The sequence below is a fragment of the Pseudonaja textilis genome, chromosome 14 (genome assembly GCF_049901715.1).
Source record: "Pseudonaja textilis isolate UNSWEBS1 chromosome 14, rPseTex1.2, whole genome shotgun sequence".
Lineage (NCBI taxonomy): Eukaryota > Metazoa > Chordata > Lepidosauria > Squamata > Elapidae > Pseudonaja > Pseudonaja textilis.
The window spans coordinates 11922659-11935165 of NC_142003.1; the positions used below are offsets into that span (position 1 = coordinate 11922659).

General features: G+C 44.1%; 1 protein-coding gene across 1 annotated transcript; it reads right to left on the reverse strand.

Annotated features, from left to right (window-relative positions):
* Positions 1 to 875: 875 nt before the first annotated feature.
* GNPTG (N-acetylglucosamine-1-phosphate transferase subunit gamma) lies at positions 876 to 12475 on the reverse strand. The gene is made up of 12 exons (XM_026704035.2): positions 12369 to 12475; positions 12226 to 12277; positions 12035 to 12102; positions 11884 to 11938; positions 11718 to 11801; positions 9701 to 9794; positions 9083 to 9197; positions 7283 to 7365; positions 3813 to 3938; positions 3405 to 3486; positions 1293 to 1438; positions 876 to 1091 (listed from the first exon to the last, which is right to left on the reverse strand). The coding sequence occupies exons 1-11, from the start codon at positions 12457 to 12459 to the stop codon at positions 1320 to 1322; spliced, it is 969 nt and encodes a 322-aa protein (XP_026559820.1). The 5' UTR covers positions 12460 to 12475; the 3' UTR covers positions 876 to 1091; positions 1293 to 1319.
* Between the last annotated feature and the right edge of the window lie 32 nt (positions 12476 to 12507).

The following is a 12507-nucleotide window of genomic DNA, read 5'->3' on the forward strand; positions in this document are numbered from 1 at the left end:
CTGGCTCCCCCCGACGTCCTTCAGTGGGCGGGCATCGTTTGCATAACCTTGGTAGAAGCTGTTCTCCGGGCAGGTTCCGCTTAATGTCGCCCATCCCACTTAATGAGGAGGAAAGACTCCTGGCTCATTGCTTTCCCAAGAGTACGTACTTCACTGAAAGCAGGAGGAGCGAAGTGGCACCTGCCTGCTCGGCACAAAAGATGCCATCAACGTTCTGCCCTGGCCAGCCTCGTTATCAGTCAGTGTCCAATTAGAAGTTCTCGGCTGGTTTAGGCTGGCCTTCTGCTTGACTGATGCATTCATTGGCTTGGCCCCCACTCCGCCCTCCTTTCCCCCGCATTCCAACCTCTTCCATCCATCTATTTTTTTCCCCCACAGACCTGTGGGTGGGGAGGAGTGCGCAACCGACATCCCTCCCATGCAGAGTTTACATACAGTAGGGTTTGCGCTCCTATGAGAGCCTGATGAGCGGAGGCAGTGATGCGGGCGCTGGGGAGTGGTTGCAAATACAGGGGTGAAGCTTCCCTTGTCTGTCCCTCATCTCCAGCTGTGCAGCCTGGTTCCTAACAAGCCACAGACCTGTCTCGGTCCGGGAGTTGGGAGCCTCTGGCAGAGACCATGTCATCCTAGAAGCTGACAGCATTGATTCCAACTCCTTCCATCTCAGCACAAGGAGCTTTATTATGACCTTCCAGAGCTGGCAACACCAACATTTCTCTACATCAAAGCAGGATCCAGTCAAGAAACATTTTGGTATATGAAACCATGTTAGCAATTCAGATTAAAACTTGAAGTAGTTTTACACAAAATGAATACTAGCAAATCTCTTTCTCCTGGTCCAGAAGGAAAGTCAGCAACAGGCACAGAAGGTACACTATTGTTATAACTCTGTAATTTTATTCAAAGGTCCAAGACTCCCACTGAGAAAAGAAGGGCCACTGCAGCACCAGTGTGTGAGTTGAGCACGTGAGACTCTCAATCCTGCTCTTGCTGTTCTCGTATGGGGCCTGGATGGGGCTCTAGTTGTGGTTCTCCACAAAGGAATGGGGTCAAGCCATGGTTTGCCGTCCTCGCCCCACACCCGAGGTGCTCTGTTACAGGGAGGGAAAGAAGACGGTTTAAGGAAGTTGCCCGTGTAGAATGCAATGACTGATCTCCCCATTTTCCTCCCGGCACAATAATGAAAAGAATTCCAAATGGATAGAACTGAATAAATGCTGGTTTGAAGAAAATAATATTGTTGGGTCTTCTATCAAATTATTAAAACTTGTATGTGGATGGAAATACTTTACCGCAGCTGGGAGAAGATGACCATTTTCTCATGAGGCATTGTACCGAGGTTCAGCATCTCCATGCTTGTTAGCATTTGAAATCGTGCTAAGATCTGACTTCTTTATCCCGAGTGCTTGCGTAGTATGGTTGCCATCTCCGTTTCCAACTAGAAGATAGGGGGAAAAAACTATTTACTTTATACAATGACAATCGATCTTAGAAGTCATAGAATACTGGCAGAGTTGAAAGGGGATCTGGACCCTGCTCAAGCAGCAGACCGTATGCCTTCCAGACACGGCTGTCCTTAAACGCCTCCGGGGATGAGTGACGGAGCTCCCACGACCGCTGAAGGCAAGCGGTTCCGTTGTCCTCCTCCTCTTCTTCTGCCTGCCCTCTGCTTCTATGGAGAAGAGGTCCATCCCCTCTTCTCTGTGGCAGGTCCTCAAGTGTTGGAAGACTGCTATCAGGTCACCCCAGTCCTCCTCTTTGCGAGGCTAGAAATACTTCCTCCGCACAGCCATTCATCTGTACCCCTTCTGATTAGCAGCAGCTCTTCAGAATTCTAGGGAAAAGTGTCAGCACCTTTGAAAATGTGGTTGGTTTTGTGTTTGTTTCTGTTTAAAAAAATTGTGGCACTTGTATCTTAACTTGTTTAAAAATAAAACAAAGTTGCAAAAAAAGTCCAAGTTAATTGTGGTAAAAAGTCTGTTTGGGTCAGCTGAGGCTGGTTAAAAAGTCAAGTAAAGACAGCATGGCCTCAAGCAATAGCAGTGAAGAAGATAATCAGGAGGTGCCTAAAGGGGAAAACCCATAAACCTGAAAAGGCAGCTCCCTCTTCAGGGAGACTCCGGGGGGACCCGATGCTTCACCTCAAACAGGAAAGGAAAAGTGGGAAACAAACCAGGCAAGCAAGAGAAGCAAAATCCAGCGAGAATTTCTTCAACTCTACCAGAAGGCAAAGGAGACGGCAGGCTCACTGCTTACTCAACACGTGGAAGCTACTATCATGACTTTATTAGTGTTAGCTTTTTATCCTGCCTTTTAAAGGAACATATCTCAAGTGCGTTGAGCGTATCTAATACTCCTGCCTCAAGGCCTAGATGGCCTAGGCATTGGGATTTGAACACAGATCTTTTTAACATGTACATTTTATTGTGTGATACTAATTTAGGTGAAATGTTGGTATCTCCTGCTAGTGCCATCTATGATATGCCACAGGCATATCTTATTTTCTTATTTTCCTTTCTTTTCTATTTCCCCTTTTCCTTTCTTTACTGCCCTTTCTACATCTTTTTTTTTTTTCTATTTTATTGTACTCGTCATAATCTTTACTAAAATTACTATTTTACAAAGAACTCTTGTCCCATCAACCATAGAAACTGAAACCAGAAATTGTGGATATAAATTGCAGTGACCTGGATTTCATTTAGGTATAAGGAAAAATGTCCTATACAACAATGGAAGTGGTGGGTGCTTATGGTTTATGGGTTTTCCATCTTTAGAAAGTTTTAAGAAGAAGTAGAATAAATACATTTCCTTCACATTGCAGAAGGCTGAACTGATTTTCATGGTCCCTTCCAGCTCTACAACTAACTTCAATTACAGCATCAAATTTAAATTTCAGATTTCTAGTGCTTGAACCAACATGACATAATTTTAAGACTTCCAAAATTCTAGCTGATATTTTGTTCCACTGAATTTTCCTGGTTTTGGAAAATGAAATTTATCACTGCTTTATTAGTACAGGTAATCCTCACTTAACGACCATGACTGGGATTGGAAATTGTCACTAAGTGATATAGATAGTAAGATACTATCATACGCCACGGACGGACCTACAACCTCATTTATCCCACAGTCATTAAGAGAGTCCCTGTGGCTCGTTAAGTGAGACAGCACAGGACCCTGACTTGCTATTTTACCCCTGGCTTCTGCATTAACTTTGCTTGTTGGAAACCAGCTGTGAAGCAGGCAAAAGGCAGCTGCGGGATCCTGAATCTCAATCACAGGACTGTGGGGAGGACCAGTCGCAAAGTGACTTTTTCAGTGCTGTTGTTAAGCGGACAATGGCTAAATGTGGTAGTCATTAAGCGAGGCGTTTCTTCAGAAGGGAAATTATTTCACAAACTTACATAGGACGGTTTCATATGCAATTCCATGCTGGGTTAGTAAATCTGACAATTTCTGCAGATCGTTAGAAAGTCGCTTATACTCCTAGGGGAAAAAAACGAGAATAACTTCACATTGATTTTACCACAAAAACAGAACAGATTTATACAAAGTCCAAGAGATACGAAACAGTAAAGTGAAGAGGCTGTGAATTCAAAAAAACTGTCTGCCTTATTTTTCAAAGAAGATTATCTTGAATTCAGACATCCTCAGCAAGGCAGTCCTGGGCCTTAGCCGGACAACTTTCAATTGGACCATTTCCACTGATGACCTACATGGATTAATCGGACGGCCTACAATAACTGCACCTGAAACAGGAAGGGGGCAGGACCCAGTCCCCCCACAGGGGACAGTTCGAAGAGATCCTGTACCTTGCTGCACTTTTCTACGGAGTCAAATTCCAAAGGTCGAAGTTGAGTGTCCTTCTCTTTTTTGTCTCTTGTTGATTTCAAAAGGGAGCCTTCTTCAAACAGTTCTCTCAACCTTTTCTTGTATCCCTGAAAACAAAAGTAATAGTTACTTTAATTTTTCATTTTGAAAGGCTGGTCAGATGGAGACTATCTAGAAATCCCAGGTTTATAGGCTAGATTGTTAAGGGTTTTTTTCTTTTTTTAAAGAAAAGAACATTCTGGAAGAAGGCAATGGCTTAAAGTTAATAGTTAGGATTGAGGGATTGAAGCATTCAACTGGGACTTTTTATGTTTTAGGTTTGCAATTTTTTAGGTTTTATGCCTGCAACTTACGTTGTCATGCATTGTTTTATTCCATTTCCCCTGTCAAACACAAAAATTACCTTGGTGTTTGAAAACATAAATTTTCAGATCAATGCTCCTCATTACATCATAAGTCTAACTTCTGTTGCAAATAATTGGGTATTAAGATGGAAAAGGGATACTATTTGTAAAGCAAAATACGTACACTTTTAAGTCCTTCTCCATACTTTGTGCCACTCCAGAGGAGTCTCCGTGGCTTACAATATCCAAATACAATTTTAAAATATTAAAAACGTAACAGACCCCATCGGGGGCGAAAAACCACCACAGCAATGAAAAACACATCAGGGGCTCCCCACCAATCTCGACCCTGAACCCCAAGAGAGTGGGTGCCGTATCTCTCTCTGGGCGGGGCTGTTCCAGAGGCCGCGACTATCAGCCTGGTGAGGTTATCCAGGTGAATTAACTCTACTATAATGTGCAGTTACATTAACGGAGTCTTGCAAGTCAGAAAGGCTATTCCTCCTCCAAGAAACCAGCCCAAGAAACCAGGGAGACCTGGGTCCTGCCATGTTCCCGCTGTGGGCTAAGCGGCCTCTTCTTATCCGAGTGCTCCCTGGCTGTGGCCCTTCCCCATCTGCCCAGGCCACTCCCACCACACCCCATTACAGGACCAAGAAGGCAGGCTTCCTTGGTCCCACACGGTGCCAACGTTTAATCGAGAGCACTGCCATTCCCCTGGAAAACACCAGGCGGAGGCAGGGAGCCCCACGGGGAGCCAGGCCCTGTTCCCCGAAGGGCTTCATGGTGATGACGAGCAACTTGAATTGGCCAATTGGCAGACGAGGCAGTTCATGCAGCACGGCATAAGTCTTAAGTGCCTCTTCCTTTCAACACTGCTAAACGGCGAGCCAACCTTCGCTTCCAGGTGGTTTCGAGGCTCGCTCCATGCAGGGAGCTCTGCAAGGGGGCCCGAGCAACTGTCCAACAGGCGGTAGAGGAGGCAGTTGGGAGGATTGGCCAAGGATCTAAGGAGAGGAGCCAGAAAGGAGGCCAACACCCTGAAAGAGCTCTTCTGTGTCAGCTCTTCTGTGGAACAATGGAGGCCCAAGTGGAAGAGTTCAGGCCAGGAAGGGGAGAAGAACCTGCAGCCCAGATTCCCCATCCCACTCCTGCCAGTGGCTCTCTTGGGGTAAGCCTGCAAGTAGGAGCAGCCAAGAGACCCCTGTCATCAGGAGAGAAGCAGAAAAGGAGGGATCGGTGCTTTTACCAGGGAGCCTCTGGACACTTAGCTAGTGAAGTGACTAGTGAAAATGCAAAAAATTGACACAGCAATGAAAGGAAGAACCTGTGAATCAAGGGAGCACGTGGCAGGAATAGCTAACACCCTGGAAGACAGGCTCAAGGTCCAGATGGATCTTGATAGACTTGAACACTATCTAACAAAATGAAATTCAGTGTAGAGAAAAGTAAAGTCCTACACTTAGGCAAGAAAAACCAAAAGGATACATATAGACTGGGTAAAACCAGGCTTAATAACAGTAACTCTGAGAGGGATCTTGGAGTCTTAGTGGACAACCAGTTAAATATGAGCCAGCAGTGTGTGATGGCAGCCAAAAAACCCCACCAAAAAACAGCATGGCTGGTTTAGTGAAGAGAAGGACAGGATAGCAGTGTTCCAATATTTGAGGGGCTGTCACAGCGATGAAGGGGTCAAGCTATTCTCCAAAGAACCTCAAGGCCAGACAAGGAATGATGGATGGGAACTGAACAAGGAGAGATTCAACCTAGAAATAAGGAGAAATTTTCTGGCAATAAGAACAATCAACCCATGGAACAGAAGTTGCCTTCTGAAGTTGAGGGAGCTTCATCCCTGGAGGCTTTCAAGCCGAGACTGGATTGTCCTCTGTCAGAAATGGTGTAGGGTCTCCTGCTTGGACTAGATGACCCACAAGGTCCCTTCCAACTCTGTTAATCAGACCATTGGGAGCAAACAAGCCTATTTAATTACTCCTATTATGGTTACTTTAGATTCCAAGCAGAAGATGAAACCTTCTGCTCTTGTAGACTCAGGGGCAGCCACTCATTTCACAAGTATAGAAACAGTACAGCAACTAAAGCGACTTTCTCTAGAAAGCCCAATGATAGTTGAGACACTTGACAGGCAGCCACTAAGAGCAGGCTGACGTTGCAGCACCGGGCTCCTATGCAGGGGACAAGCAAAGATCACACAGAGTTCCAAACACTTGGCGGCGTAGCTGCCTCCTTGCATCTTAGCGATAGAGCGGCTTCGGCTGCACAATCGAGATGCAGACCCCCATTCCCTGCTCAATTCAGCATCACCACATACAAGCAGCACAAGTGCACCCCCAGCACAAAACCAGGGTCTCCTCTAGGCCTCTTGCCCCACCTACTGTCTCTTTTCTGGCCACCCCCAGAAGACAGACACCCCCATGTCTGTCTCTCTGCCCCATCTGGGAATATCTTTTTCACATACCATCCCAAGCGCCCCTCCCACAACAGCCAATAAGTCACTATAAACAAGGCAGCTGGGTGTCATCAGCACACACAAGGGGGGTGTAGAAATAGCAGCATTTTACTGGCCTTATGGAAGCCCAAATATGAGTTATTATTCGTATTTGTTGGGTTCAATCCGACTTTCTCCAACAACGCTTAACAACTCAAACAGTTAGTTCCCAGGGATTTCAGTGCACTTAATCCAGGCCTCTACGGCTTACATTAAACAAGTTGAGGCAATACATACTCTGTGTGTGTGTGTGTGTGTGTGTGTACACCCAGCCACTCACACATATGCTGTATATATTGCTCAATATGAGAGTCACAGAATTTATTAATCCATCTTTACTTATTTTTAAAAGTCAGAAGCTGAAGAGGGCTAAATCTGGATGGATACAACAAAGAATCCGAAAGTTTAAGGCTGGACTGGTAAATTAACACAAAAGAGGGGTTGGCAGTCAGTAGAAGACCAGGCTCACATTATCATCAAGGAAATTGCAGCTCCCCCTTTTATAATACTATTTGTCCCCCACACAGATAAGTCAGTGAACCTGATAAAGCTGTTCTTGACTATTTGTCCCCCACATGGATATGACAAAAAACACACCCACCTGTTTTGTAATTAACTCATCATAAAGCAACTGCTCAACTTCATCCCACTTTCTCTGAAGAGCTTCAGGCAAGGTTGGATAGACTGTAGAGGAAAACATGATCGTACTTTGAGTTCTCTCTGAACTACCTTTCCCCAAAGATTAAGTTCAGAGAGGCAGAGGATTACAATGCAGGCACTTTCACCATTCGTTTGCTGCTATTAAATACTGCTGTCAGCCACATCCTTGCTGGCTGAGAGAACATGAATGAGTGAAAACCAAGATGTTTGGGGAGAAGAGGAATCTTCTCCATACTGACTTGAAAGCACACACACAATTAATTGTGGAACCAATTAATGAGTACAGAGCTAACACTGTAAATGGAATTTTATTACATTTCTATGCTGCTCATGTTGCTGATACAGCAACTCTGCACAACTTACAGTCTAATAAAAACTTTAAAAATAATTAAAATTAGAAAAAATGTATAGAAAATCTGAAAACCAAGGAACCCTTATTACTGAGCTACAAATATTCTCCTTTACGAGCCGTGGTGATGCAGTGGTTTGAGTGCAGTCCTGCAGGCTCCTTCTGCTGACTGTCGGCTGCCTGCAATTTGGCAGTTTGAATCCCACCAGGCTCCAGGTGGACTCCACCTTCCGTCCTTCCCAGGTGGGTAAAATGAGGACCCAGATTGTTGGGGGCCAATAGGCAGACCGCATAGAGAGGGATGGAAAGCACTGTGAAGCAGTATATAAGTCTACGTGCGATTGCTATTGCTTTATTGGAATCAATTCTGTGCTTGCTATTATATAATTATTAAAATTGTTTTAATTGCTGTCACTAAAAATGTCCTTATTGTTTAGCATTGCTAAACATTATTGCTACTTCTACTTTATTACAGTAAACAGTAAATTATGTATAAAGTATCTATTGGCCACCACCACAGTTATTAGCACCTCAACTGTCCAGGAATCTTTATTATGAGCACTCAGAAAGAATCATTGATACTCAACTAGTCATAGGTTCTGGAAGAAATTCTCCTCAATAAAACACTGATTTGACCCCATTTAATTCTGCAGCTTAAAACAAGGGAAAAAAACCCCAAGAGCGAGCAACTCATGTTAGTGGTCAAAAGCTGGTTCGAGCCATAAAAGGCCTATCCGAAAGCCTCCTGCCCGAAGTTCTGCCAGGGCCCAGAGGAAGAGAACACTCCAAGGTCTCCTCTGCTTTCAGCCCAGCGATACAGGGCAGCAGTCAGTGAGGGAATGTCACTAGTGACTTAAAGGGGCAAAGAAGATGCACCAAACTCTGGCTTATCATGTCAAGGGGCCACATTAGAGGCCACATTAGAACAGTTTCTAATCAATCTGGGGCCATTTTTGTTTGTTTTCTTTTTCTAAGTGGGAGCTATTATAAAAATGATAGTCCTCAACTGTCTTTTATTTAGGAAAACCAGACAGCACCCTTCCTCCCAAAGCCTGGTTTCCAGACTCTTGAAATGGGCTTTGACCAAGATAAATCAGCATGGATCTTACAACAATCTTCACCCCTTTCTGGTGAAAAGGGGCAACTCTGGGTGCCAACCAAGTCTACAGTTGCCATCAGCTTAGCAGGGCCAGGGGACTTGTTAGAAAACTTTGTATCAAAAAGCAAGGCTAACCCTTAGTTCTTGGGATCATGACACAGCAAGAAATGTTTGGGAACAAAAAATAGTTTGATGTAATGGACTTATTGAACATATACAATGTCAAGATTGCAATATAAATTGCATCATTTCAGTTTTCTGCTTTTAATCCAAAGAAGGAATTATTTTCTCACCTAAAAGAGAATGTGGGTGACAAACAAGTGGAGTTTCAAATGTAAGAGAATAAACACAAGTGCTTGGTTCAGATACTTGAGCCAATCTATTGTTTTTTCCGCATACAAGAAGTACCTGTAAAGCAGAGATTTGAGAACTTACAAACAGAATTCATAAATTTAACCAATTCCCCTAAATCACATACCAGTAAAGAGAGACCTAATATAATCTGCTCAATGAATATTTGACAGATAAGGAGAAACATTCTATGTATTACAGCTAAGCTGTTGCAAACTTATTCAGTGATGAATAATATATTTACATCCTAAATAAATAAAGTATAACTAACTCTTATACAAAATAATATTTGTTGAAATATGAAGTGAAATATGAAGTATTGAACTAGGAGCAAGCAGGCTCAGAATCTAGTCCATTCTCAGCTGCAGAAGCTCATTGGGTAACTCTCGGCTAGTTCTATTCTCAGCTCACCTTACCTTCACAGGATTATTACAAGAAAAAATACCAGGTGGTGACAGTAATATGCTGCTTAAATTGCTTGTAAAAGGCAGGATACAAATCAAATAAATAATCTAGAATGGAAAAATATGTTAGCTTCTTTATTATGTCCAATTCTTTACCTTTGTTTCTCTATTTTTTGTTCCGCAAGAATCTCCTTCTCTCATCCACATACCAACAAAAGTGTTGTTTTCAATTTCCCATTCATGCCAGATTCTAGGAAATTAGAATAATATACTTCAGATATTTCAAAGGCCACTGGCAGTTTGATTTCAAGCCCAATTTTAGAATAGTCTGCTTAGATCATCCTTTTACTAGGGGGTGAATCAGGATCAAGCCTTTGTTTATTCATCTGGATCTCTCAGCAGCTTTTGATACTAAAAAACAATTGTATCATTTTAGCAGGTTTACTTCCACTCATAGATGCTGATTTTAGAAAGGAATACTAATAAGAGCTACTCTTTGTATCTGCAAAGAGTCTTGCAGTGTTTATCTTATATAGTACCCAGAGCAGGAAAATATAGCATTAATCCAAGAACCAGAAGTGAAGTGCATTTGACATTTGATGCTTCTCCATTTCATTTATATGAAGTCATACTGTAGAAATATTGAATTTAGGGATGTAAATAGTAATGGGCCAAATTGACTTGCAACTTAGATTTGTCTGATTAATCTCCCCTTAGTTCAAGGAGCACAAAACATCTTCTCGCTGTTATGAAAATTAGCAATGCACTTTACTGTGCAAAGTCCTTAAAATGGATAGTTCTCCTGAAGAGAGAAAAGAAGGGAAGTCTAGAAATTCAAATTTCTTTTGACAGCACCATCCCTTAAGCCAGGGGATTTACTTCTAGAATCCTCCATTCCCTAATTGGCTGTTGACCTTCTGTCAGAAGTACAGATGAAAACACTACCTGCGCTCCTATCTCTTTGGCTTCCATGCATAGCTCCTCATAGTCTCTTGATATTGTTTTCAGGCTCATTTGCCCCAAAGATGATATAATAATTGGTGGGCTTAAATAATTTTCATCCGGTACTGTTTTAAAACATGTCTTCAGCCCTGGCTTTCTAATGGACTTTTTCCAAACAACCTTTTGCCATTTGTAGCTGCAACTGTATTTGCAAAAACTGTCTTCCCTCCACAATTCCTACCCCTCACTTCCACTTGAGTGCTTTGGTAGTTGGTTACATTACACAACCCCATGAATTACATCCCTAAAAATGACTGATTATACAAAACAGAACAACACAGTTGGAAGGGATCTTGGAGGTCTTTCTAGTCCAACCTCTGTTCAAACAGAACTCTATACCATTTCAGAAAAATGGGTTGTCCAATCCCTTCTTTAAAAAGCCTCCAGTGATGGAGCACCCACAATTTCTAAAGGCAAGCTATAACACTGACTAGCTGTCAGGAAATTCCTCCTTAGTTCTAAGTTGCTTCTCTCCTTGGTTAGTTTCCATCCATTCATTGCTCCATTTCCTGGTTTCAGGTGCTTTGCAGAATAGGTTGAAACCTGCCCCCTTTCCAAAAATGACAGACCTTTAGTAATATAACTTAATTCAGGTTTGCTTTAATTAAATCAAATGGGCTCTGGATACCTAAATGAGCAATGAGTACATGTTTGGTAATTAACAAGGTAACACATCAACCAGTAGCTTTAATTTATCCTCTTTAGGAGAAGCCACACATACCTATATTCATTCTTAAGCTGGAAAAAAAAGATAGCTGTTAGCTATTGATCAATTTCATAGTCTTAAAACTATCACCTCTCCTCAGCCTCATTATAAAACTAAGTACTCTTTTACAGGTAGCAAACTTACATGAGATGAAACTGTAGAACATGCTTAGGAAATGTAGAAGTTATGGTGTTATTCTGCATCGTTTCCATGCAATGTTTCTATCTTATCATATATCATCATCAAACTGGGAATTTTAAGCATCCCTTTAAACCAGGGGTCTTCAAACGTGGCAGCTTTAAGACTTGTGGACTTCAATTCCCAGAATTCCTCCTCCAGTCAATGTCAGCTCAGGAATTCTGGGAGTTGAAGTCCACAAGTCTTAAAGCTGCCACATTTGGAGACCTTCTGCCTGAGACAGACAACAGGGCAGAGACGGGGCTGTGGAGCTGGATCCTTGCTTACCCGAGAATCCCGCTGTAGGCATTCCACCGGAACGTTTGCTCGTGTTGGGTGACGTTATAAAATGGGCAGAACTCGTATTTATACCTGGAATTTCAAACAAGCCAGAGATTTATCTCCAGTTTTTAGAAGGTTTTTAAAACGCACCTCCAGCTAAAGTCTTACTTACGTAGATTCCACGTAACCGAAGCACCTGCCCGCCAGCCTAAGAAGATGCTCGGGCCCTGGAGAAGGAAGCGGTTTAAAACCCATCAGGGATTCCGCAAAAGGCCGGGCTCGAAGTGACCCTGCAGCTCGGGACCCTCCCCTGCCTGGCTCACCTGAGACCGGGGAGGGCGCCGCTTTGGGCTGGAGCCGGTTGGAAGGAGGCAGGAAGGGGTTGTTCAGCCTTCTCGGGGGAGGGGAGACAGAAAGAGAAGCCTTCAGAACCGCGGGGGCGAGGACCAAGCGCCGCCCCAGCCCGCAAGGCCGAGGGCCGCCCTGCCCGCCGCCGCCGCCGCCGCCGCCTCACCCGAAGCTGTTGGGCTCCTCCACCACCTTCATCTTCCCGGCGGCCGCGAGTCCTGGAAAAGGGCGAGAGAGAGGGCGAGAGAGACGGGCAGCCACGGCGGAGGCCCCGGCAGCGCCTGGAAGGCAGGACGGGCATCTCCTCACCTCCCGCCAGCAGCAGCGGCAGCAGCAGAGGAAGCGGCCGGGGGAGCCGGAGCGGCCGCCGCCTCTCCCCCGCGGGGCCCCAGGCCGCCATCTTTCCGCCTCCGGAAACCGCAGCGCGTTCTCTTCCGGTGCCGCTCCC